Consider the following 10,353-nt stretch of genomic DNA (forward strand, 5'->3'; position numbering starts at 1 on the left):
GGAAACCAAGCGAACCGGCCAGGCGATTCACGGACATGGGGAAGAGTGGATCAACAAGGATCTGTCGCATGTAATTGTAGGCTATATGGTGTACCCTCTAATTCCTATGTTTTTTCTGTAATGTCGCTCACAATTCATATTGTGGCTAGAGGATAGAGGCCTATTTATAGACTCCGCGTCCAGGTGGTTTATTATTTCATCTGTTTCCGGAAAAAACCGTATGACTCCTGTGCAATGTTACCAACCACGAATAAAAATGCCAGTTTTTCGAGTCTAAATATACTAGTCCCTGGCACGCATGTGTGAGTCATGTGCCATGATTAGATTATAAATACACGATAAAATGAGATGTAATCACTCGCAGCTAGTAAAGTAAGTAAATAACCCACCCTCACGGTCCACCTGAACCCCCAAAAGTACGCAAATATAAACCCATATGTGCAAGCACGGACACACAAAAAAGGGGATAATCTGAACACACAACACTCATGTACGTATCAGCAAGAGTAGCAAATCTGCTCACTGCGGCTCGGATGTACCCTTCAAAGGACGCGTGGTACTCGTCATATAGCTGCTGCGATTATATCATTCTGTGCAACAAAAGAGACAAACAGTGGGGCGGGGGGGGGGGGGGGGGGGGGGGGAGGGAGGGGGTAGAAACTCTAGAGCAGCACGAGATCAGATGAAATCGGGCCAAGCCTTAGGCATGCCCGGAGAGAGGTGGGGAGGAAGGCGACTTACATGCAGAGCATCATCCCTTCCCCAAGATCGATCATCCATTCTTCAGAGCAGAATCGTGGCTCCGACTTGCCCTCGAAGATGTTGATACCCTTCTGCATCCTGAAGCTCCATCCACTCCTTCCAGATCAATCATCTTGAGATCATCCTTGCCCTGCCATCGCCGTCGTAGCCACCAGTCCTACACACCGACGGTCGCAAACCCTAGAGGCGGCTGTGTTCTGTTGCGTCCGTCGCGGCGTGGTTAGTATCATCTGGGGAGAGATTTACGGGGGACAGGGGACGGGAGACGGGGCGGCCTCACACTCGCATCAAAGACGTTTCGATTGGTTCCCTCAATAAAGAAAGGACGCTTCGCCTGTCAAAAAAAGGACGCTTCGACTGGAGGAGCATTCGATTCCGCTTCTGCGGGCCAAGAAGGAGGAGCCAATGTGTGGGGTCTGGTGCACGGGCGGGATCAATTATTGGCTGCAGTCCGAGTCACACCTGCGAGAGAGAAAAATGATGATTATATGTAAAAGAAAAAATAATGACATGGTGTAGTGATGTGGAAGCCTACATGTCAAGATAATTGGTGGTAGTGGAATGATGATGTGGATAGGCTGCATGTCAAGAGAACTATTTAAATATTATAGATACCAAATGAAGATAAGAGGAAGCATAGGGCATAATCTTGGTGGAGGCATTTCAACGGAGATAGGAATGTGTTGCGCAAGTGGATTTATTAGACTAGATAATAGCAAAATTTCTTGCTTGATATTTATATTCCATTTACGATGTATTTTTCTCACAATCAAGTTTGGAATTACTCTACGTCAAGTCATAACATGGTTGTGATTGGTATCCATTATAGTATTACATTACATTATGTTACATCTTTTGCGTCATTAAGCGCCTTTTTTGTTCAATTTCTTTTACCACTTTTGTTTTGTATTATATTTACTTTTTGCTCATACTCTATTCAGTGAGAAAACCGTTGAATCATACGCTCTCTTGACCTAATCCCAAGTAATATTTGTGTTGGATTTTTGAATGCATGATTGTTGTGGTTTTCCTTATACGTGTGTGATTGTAGCATTAGCTAGATGTGTGAAATCATTAATTAAGGAGTACTCGTTGCAAAGAACACCCCACTTTCCCAGGTCACGACAAGTGACGCATATGCAGCGTGCCATTTGTCGCAACCTGAGAGTTTTTCCTTTTTCATAGATCCATTTATTCAAAATGTTTTATCTTTTAAACCATGCGTCCAAATCTTGAATCGTTTTCACCATTTAATTCCTCACGTCGAGATCTTCAAAACTAAATCCCATGTTGATAGGTTTGGACGAACTTTTTTTCACGAAGAAAAGACAGGCGAAGAAACCGAACCGGGAGCACGGTTTTTTCCTTTCCGAAACAGGCACGCTCGTGCCTCTCGCGAAATCACACCCGTGTCTTTCATGGAAACAAAACTGTGACTCTCGTGAAAGGGAAAAAAAAAGAAAATGCATTTTTTTTTGTTTCTGAGAGACACGACCGTGACTCTCGCGAAAGCACACCGTGCCTCTCGCGGAAGCAAAACCGTGACTCTCATGAAATAAAAAAAATAGAAAACACATTTTTTTCCTTTTCTGAGAGGCACGGCTGTGACTTTCGCGAAAGCACAACCGTGCCTCTCGCGGAAGCAAAACCGCGACTCTTGCGAAAGAAAAAAAATAGAAAACATGTTTTGCTTTTCCTTTTCCGAGAGGCACGACGGTGACTCTCGCGAAAGCACAACGGTGCCTCTCGCGAAAGAAAAAAAAACAGAAAACGCGTTTTTTTCGTTTTCGAAAGGCACATCCGTGACTCTCGCTAAAGCACAACCGTGCCTCTCGCGGAAAAAAATCGTGACTTTCACGAAAGAAAAAAATGCGTTTTTTCGCGCACATTTTTTTCTCTCGAAAAGCTAAGAAAGACCAGAGGAAAACCAAAACGGAAAAAATCATTTAAAAAACCGAAAACATGTGCGGAAAAATAAAAAAACCGGAAGGAGCGTCCAGAGCGTGACACGTGGCGAATGGCTGAGAGCGCGCCAAGTGGCGTTGATCATTGCAAGGCTCCCGAAGGAGCGCTCGTTAACTAGTTGCTTCCCCAGACGTGTGTTGCACGTGTGAAAATCCTATATACATACACCCATTGTGGGCATTATTGTCGCTATGCTCGCGTTGCCTGGTGGATGGGCCGAGCCCAATAGGGGTTCGTCGGCTATATTTTTTATTTGTTTCTTCTTATTTGCCTAACAAAATGCTTCTTCTTCTTTTCTTTTGATTTATTTGTTCCTTTTCACCATCATTCTTGTCTCCAGTTTTAGTTTTTCTGTTCTTGTTGGTTTTTATATTTGTGTCATTTAACTTTTCCCTTTTTATGTCAACATCTGAATAGTTTTTAGGAATATAAGAATATTTTTATATAGATTAACATATTTTTCATGTACATGAACATTAGCCATAAACATTCAAAAAAAGTATGGGAATTTTAAACAATATAAAGGGATATATTTTTTTCTACTGCATGAACATTTCTTTTCAACCGCAATAATTTTAATATGTGAACATTTATATTTTTACACATAATACTTTTATATTAATTACAACATTACTAAAAATTAAATGTAAAAGGAAAAAAACATTACTTTTAGTGGACAACGCTAGTGCCCGTCCCGTTAGGCTTTCCTTTAGGCAAAGCTCCTAGTATATAGCACTCAAAACAAAAAGCTCCTAGTATATCTGATGGCACAACAAGTTCTCAAAAAAAAAAGAATCTGATTGTTTTTTAGGCAAAAAAATATCTAATGGCACAACGATACGTTGTCTGTAGCGAGTGCAAAGGAAAAGTCGCTTACAACAGGCCCAGCAAAAGCCGCCTTTTTTCTTTTTTCTTTCTTTTCACTTTCCTTTGTTATTTTTTTATAACTATTCATTCATTTGAAAATAAATTTTGCTTTTAAAAGATGATAAATTTTGAAAAGGGATCTTGCACTTTTTTAAATCATGTATTAAAAATATCAATGTGTTTATCAAAAAATGGTTATATTTATTTTTAAACAGGGAAAAAGAAAGACATGAAGATATAGAAAAGAGAAAAAGGAAGAATCCTTTGAAGATTGGACATAAAACTGTTCGCCAAAAGTTTAAAGTAAAAAAGGCCCACAAGCGAGGGTCTGGGCTGCCGAGGTCGCCTATGGGCGCTTGTGTGTGGAGGAGCTGGGCCCCGCTCAAGTGTATTGGCTGGCGATGTAGTATAGGCTCTGGACTTCTGACCGCCGCGCACGACATGGCCTGCGGGATGAGCCATCAGTTTGCTACACGTGTTTGCAAGATGAGGAAAACGTAGATCACATTCTGTCGACATGCGGATATGCGTGTGAGGTTTGGTTCTTCATTTGGGACGCGCTCCGCATCAACATGCAGGACCGTCTCCCAGATGATACGACTCTTGAATGGTGGTTGAGAGGGAGAAAACAATTTCACAAGGCTGACAAGCGAGGGTTTGACACGTTGTTCATTGCGGGTATGTTGGCTCTTTGGAAGCAGCGCAATGCTAGGGTATTCAACAGAGTCGACCAACAAAAGGATGCTAGGGAGCTTGCCACTATGATTCTTGGTGAGGTAGCCGAGTGAAGGCAAGCAGGTGATGGTGTTGGTGGTTTACAATGATTTGTGAGGAGTTAGCTTAGGTGTGCTAGTTGGTGTCGGTGATGTGTATGTGTGACCGTGTGTGCGCACTCGGGCCATATTTTTTGTAATTATGCTTTCTATCGTCTATAATAATATGGTATATCATTGTACTCTTGAAAAAAAGGCACACGAAATGTCAAAACATCGTCTTGATGATGTGCCCATAGAGAATAGTTGGCTCGGGGCGACAAAGAGCACCTATTTGAGGCTTTTTATGATGGTGCGTCAAATAGTTAGGATTTTTCTCGCGAGAAAATAGTCAGGATTGGGACCTCCTATTCCTCGCCTTCAACGCCGAGCTGTCGTTATAACAGGCACACACGCTCACTCTACACCCTTTGACCACTATTTTTTTAGGATGGCGCTCGCTCATCTAAAAAGCAGCTGCTGGTGACTCAGTAAAAAATTATATTGAGAAAAATTCTATAACAACTTACAAAATTGAAATAAAAGACTAAAAGTGTATTTCAAGAATGTTCATCATGTATCTAAAAAATGTTTATCATGTGTTAAAAAAGTACAATGCATACTGAAAAACCATCGTTTTTTGTTCAAGAAGTGTTGTGTACATAGTAGAAAATTGAATGAAAATTTAAAAATAATGGCTAATTATAAGATGTTCTAACCTTTTTATGAATCGGATGTTTGTAGATGCGTTTTAGTGTGTTTGTTCACTCATTTTAATCTGTATATAGTTCATATTAAAATATCCAAACATCTTAAATTGGTATGGAAGGAATAATAATGACCTGAAAAAATATAAGGGAAAAGAAGACAGAAATAAATTAAAAAAATATACCGGCAAATGGGGCTGGCCCAGAGCAATTACGGAAAAAATACTAGTAACATTTTGCGTATAGGAGCAACTAGTCTAATTTGTTAAAAAGTTGGGCTTTTCTGCGCGATTAGGCCGTGGGCCATGTGCCATCCAGCCCAATTCGAGAAGAAGAAGGCGCGGCTGGACATCATCGTCTCCACACACCTCCACCTCACCTTCTCCGACTCAGCCGCGCTACCATGACTTTCCCCATGGCCACCTCCACCGCCTCCACGGCCGCCGCCGCTTCCATCCGCCTTCTCCCGGTACCAGCCACCCCATCCTCCCGCACTCCCCGCTTCCCGCCCATCCTCCGCCGCGCGCCCCGCGCCCTCTTGTCTGTCTCCGCTCTCAGCAAGCTCTCCGAGGCGTCCCCCGTCCCCATCCCGCAGGAGCCCACCCAGACTTTGCCCGGCGAGGACGCGCTTCCCCCTAGGCCCGGGGTCTACGGCGTCTTCGACCCCGCCGGGGACCTGCAGTTTCTCGGGATCTCGCGCAACGTCAGGGCCAGCATCGAGGGGCACCGCAGAAAGGTGCCCGCTGACCTCTGCGCCTCCGTCAAGGTATACACAATTGCGCATCACCCATTCTGTAGGATTTTAGCTACATCATGGAATTGGATTGCGCAAAGGGTCCTATGAATTGAATCATGATAATTGATTGCTTGCCTCGTCCTATATTGTTTGATGATGAATGCTTCTGAAGTGATCATGGTTTCTTCTCAACCAGTTAACTTAAGGGTTGGTTGCTATACACAAATATATGCGCTCCTACACCCATTTTGATCACTTCTGCAAATGATTGTCCTGTCCCGTGGTCTTGCTATACACACTTAGGGCGTGTTTGTTTGAGCCGCAACTTCTCTGGCTGCAGCATGTAACGACTCCGGCTGGAAGAAGCAGCTGTACCTGCTAGGTGTGGCTGGAAGGTTCGAGCTGAGGTGCAGTCATTTGGTAGTTATACTATAGCAGCTGCGGCTGGTGCAGAGACGCGTTGAAATGACCAGAGTGCCCTCTATTGGTCTGTACATTGGGTTTAAGTGCTGACTGTATTACTATAACTGTAAACGATCTGATTAAGAGCTATTTTTGCACAAATGGCCAAAATGAGGCACAGTTGTCTGGTAGTTGTGTTCATCTTTGTACATACAAATAAAAATAACAAATACTCCAGTTTTTTTAGAGAATAAAATAACAAGTACTCCCTCCGTAAACTAATATAAGAGCATTTAGAACACTAAAGTAGTGATCTAAACGCTCTTATATTAGTTTACAGAGGGAGTACTTAATATCACATACCATCAATTAATCAATAGACACAATCTTCGGTGATACATTTTTTGATGAAAGTTGGAGAGTTCGCACGCTGTATTAACTCAGTATGTATCAACTCTCAGTTATCTCTCTTAAACAAACACGCTCTTAGGCCCCCTTTGTTTGGGCTACAGATTCCTGATAATCACTATGGCTGTGGATTCCTGAGAATCAGTTGTAGCTATGGATTCCTGAGAATCAGAAGCTGGTTGTTTGTTTACCCTGCTGTTGGATAGTTGTAGGAATTGTAGGGGTTATGAAATGTCAGTAATGTCCCTGGATGCCGAGTATGACGTTTATATGCTGATTTGGTGCAAATTAAGTACTATTTTTATTTTAGACTGCGGTACTCCCTTGCGCCTCCGCCACCGTGCTCCGCTTGATCCTCCAGCCTGAACAGGCGCGCCTCCTCCGTTGACGTTGTCGTCCTCGCGGTCACGATGGGGAGGGAGACGAGACGATGGGGTTTTGGCGTGGTTGACCTGGCCTGCGGGGTGGATACTAGATGAGGTTGCGGTGGCAGTTTTATTGTAATTTCAACTGGAAATAGGGGCAAGGGCACAAAATGAATCGTTTTGTTTTGTGGGAATCTGTAGAATCGGCTGAATCACCAAAATCGCTGCTTCCGGATTCCCTTCGCTGGTAGTTCATTTTTGGAATCAAATTCTAGGAAGCTATACGGGAATCCCACGTATTTGTTTGAGCTTCTGATTTTAGAAGCCTAGAATCTGAGAATCAGAAGCTGTAGCCCAAACAAAGGCCACCTTAATCACTAATGACTCTGTATCAACTCTTAGTTATCGCTCTTCACGTTTTGACCATGCTACTTGAGGATTTGATTACACCTATTTCTACAGGTTGCAATACCAGACGAGGAAACGCCAGATAAAAGTGTCCTAACTAATGCCTGGAAATCATGGATGGAAGAATACATAGCAGCCACCGGCAAGGCGCCACCAGGGAACGTTGCCGGGAACCACACCTGGATCGGTCCTCCACAGAGACCTGCAGACCTGCGTTTGACTCCTGGTCGCCATGTGCAGCTAACTGTGCCGCTTGAACAGTTGATTGATCGGTTAGTGAAGGAGAATAAAGTGGTTGCCTTCATCAAAGGATCAAGAAGCGCTCCCCAGTGTGGGTTCTCACAAAGAGTGGTGGGGATCCTGGAGGCACATGGAGTGGACTTTGCATCCGTAGATATTCTTGACGAGGAGCACAACCATGGGTTGAGAGAGACCCTCAAGACCTACAGCAACTGGCCAACCTTCCCACAAGTTTTTGTTGGAGGAGAACTTGTGGGCGGATGTGATATTATTTCATCCATGGCTGAAAAGGGGGAGCTTGCTGCCCTATTTCAGAAATAGCACTCTCACCTTGGAGTTTAAGTAATGTCTTGTTTTATCAGGTGCAAAATGTGACCTTATCTCTTGTACTGTTGCAATAATGCTTAGCTTATTGTATGGCACAAAGTTCTTGGCTCAGAAACACGTTGATTCAATTTAGATGAGGCAGTATTGTACTGTGAAACTTACTGGTTGTTTTTGAGAGCGGGCTTAGCAAAGGTGGCTGTGTGTATTTTTTTGGTCATTTCACATCTTGCACATGAATACATTGTAGCTACATGAGAAAGTATGTGGTGCAAAGTGAGAAAATCGCTGGATTGAGTTCTAAGGTTCAACTCAGAAAATTAAAATTATGATTGAAACTTGGAACATTTTTCTAGGTTCACAATGTCACCGAAGTGTTTGGATCTGTACAATGAGGAGTCAAGAGAGTAATCCTTGTAGGCTTCTGGAACAGATTGATTTTCTGTTAATGAGCTTTACTATTGGAATAAGTAACAGAAAAGAAGCACTAAGCTTTCCTGTACCATATGTTGGCTGGTTATCTGTATAACTCTACCAGAAGCAAATATAGCAGTTAAGCTCAACACTTGATGCAGATTATCTGAATATTAAAGAGAAGATGTATCAATCAATCTTTACTAGTTTAGGAAAGTTTCTACTGGAGGCAAGATATCTTCCAAGCATGATTTATTCAATTAATTCCAGGATCAGGGTAAGCAATGACTCAACCTGTTTCTTCTTGATTCAGTTTTGAGCACTCCTGTTTTAACTTAAATCAGAATGGGTTCTCTACTGTTGCCATTTTGCCTTACTTTCTGCATTACTAAAGAATGTTTTTTGTCTCCAGCAGAAGCCATCATAAATTTGCTGGGCCTTACGGTTAGGAGTTGGACGGATCCATGTCATCCACAATCACCAGGAAACTTCTGATGTCATGTTGCAGCAGACTGGCCAGGCATGCTGTGAGGACGAGCACTCTGTACTGAATGCCCTCTTTGCAAGCCTTTTCCACTTCAAGAAAATTGATGGGATTTTCGGACTTTAGGCTAATCCTCGTAAGTCTTCTCTAATTAAACATTTTACATTGATTTGCTACTTCTGATTTTTTATTTTTTTATGCTTCTGCTGGGGGGGGGGGGGGGGTCTTAAGAAACATTTACATCACGTGATGATATGTCCAAGATACTGCCAATGATTTTGAAACCTAGGAAGTGAGCCTAGCTCATTTGGTTGGGGGAGTGGATGTACAACCCCTCCGCCTGGGTTCAAGCTCGCATATATGCAGATTTAGGTTCCTATTTATATTGTAGGCTGTAGGGGTCTACCTTACAATTTTCTTTCAGAAAGATGGTTTGGAACCTGTGCAACTATGATGTATAGATCATATGGGTAGTTCAATCTCATCTGAGAATTGCTTGGCTAAGGATATGTGGAACAAAAAGGTTGAGTGTTTGACTACACATTACTCAAAGCTGAATTAACACACCGTTCCTTTAATAATTTCACGGAGAAAAAACAACCAGGTTGGGCGAGGTATTCAAGAAGGACGAAGGATGCATGTTTCCATAGATGCCTGGCGGTTCGGTTGATTTCTTGTGCTTACACGCGTGTCTTCTTCTCTACCCTAGGAATTGAATTCTTTCTTGTGCTGTTCCCCACCTGTTCCTTCTCTTGCTTGCATGCGTGCCTTCTTCTCTACCTTTTTCTTGTGTCTGTTAGGAGATAGATGTGCAGAGGGGCACGTGCTGATTATGAAAACATCTTGTTTCTTCCACAAACAGTAAATGGTGTGGCTATCCTGAATTAATGATCCTTGTTGTTGTTGCTTCCTTGCTGCTGCCATCTTTGGTCGATCTGGACATATCGACGATCATATGCTAACTGTCAACATAGATAATTATTATCACGAAATAATCTTTGTAGATAGTTTCGTGTGGTTAACAAATTTGAACTCCTTAAGTTAGTACCTACGGATGTGTACAAAATTACAGCTGATTGAGGAGGGGCCTGTTAAGTGTATCCATCTAACCATTTATTCATGAGGTAGTAGGCACCGACTTTTTTACACTCCCTGTTAAGTGCAGCCAATGCCGTGCCTATCTCGAGTTCATGGTTTTGTTTGCTTTCCTGCTACTGCAATCTTTATTCAACGTGGACATAAGAATGATCACATGATAAAATGTGAATAGTTATTATCGCTGTACTACTTGTAAACAGTTCCGTGTGGTGAACAGATTCTTAGGATTAACAAATCCTACATGTTAGTCCTTGCGTACGTGCATGAAGTTTTAGCCGATTGAGAGGGTCTATAGAAAGTCTGTTGGTTGTATCCATCTAGATCATTATTAGTTTGCCGACTTAATATTTCCCATCCTATCCATGAATAGAGCTATGGTGCTGTAGTACTATTAGATGCATGCATTCCACTTTCATTGGAA

At 42.6% G+C, this 10,353-nt stretch overlaps 1 protein-coding gene across 1 annotated transcript; it reads left to right on the plus strand.

The window, feature by feature from the left end:
• The first annotated feature begins 5,396 nt into the window (after positions 1-5,396).
• CXIP2 (CAX-interacting protein 2) lies at positions 5,397-8,071 on the plus strand. The gene is made up of 2 exons (XM_048673611.2): positions 5,397-5,819; positions 7,427-8,071. Exons 1-2 carry the CDS (start codon positions 5,457-5,459, stop codon positions 7,931-7,933), a joined length of 870 nt encoding a protein of 289 aa, XP_048529568.2. The 5' UTR covers positions 5,397-5,456; the 3' UTR covers positions 7,934-8,071.
• Positions 8,072-10,353: the final 2,282 nt, after the last annotated feature.

The sequence above is a fragment of the Triticum urartu genome, chromosome 5A, assembly GCF_056163025.1.
Source record: "Triticum urartu cultivar PI428250 chromosome 5A, HENAU_Tu73, whole genome shotgun sequence".
Taxonomy (NCBI): Eukaryota; Viridiplantae; Streptophyta; class Magnoliopsida; order Poales; family Poaceae; genus Triticum; species Triticum urartu.

Bases quoted from the DNA above. Each gene is read 5' to 3' on its own strand.
- CXIP2 (XM_048673611.2), top strand. From the start codon at position 5,457: ATGACTTTCCCCATGGCCACCTCCACCGCCTCCACGGCCGCCGCCGCT. The intron at 5,820-7,426 runs GTATACACAATT...CTATTTCTACAG, and splicing joins ACCTCTGCGCCTCCGTCAAG to GTTGCAATACCAGACGAGGA.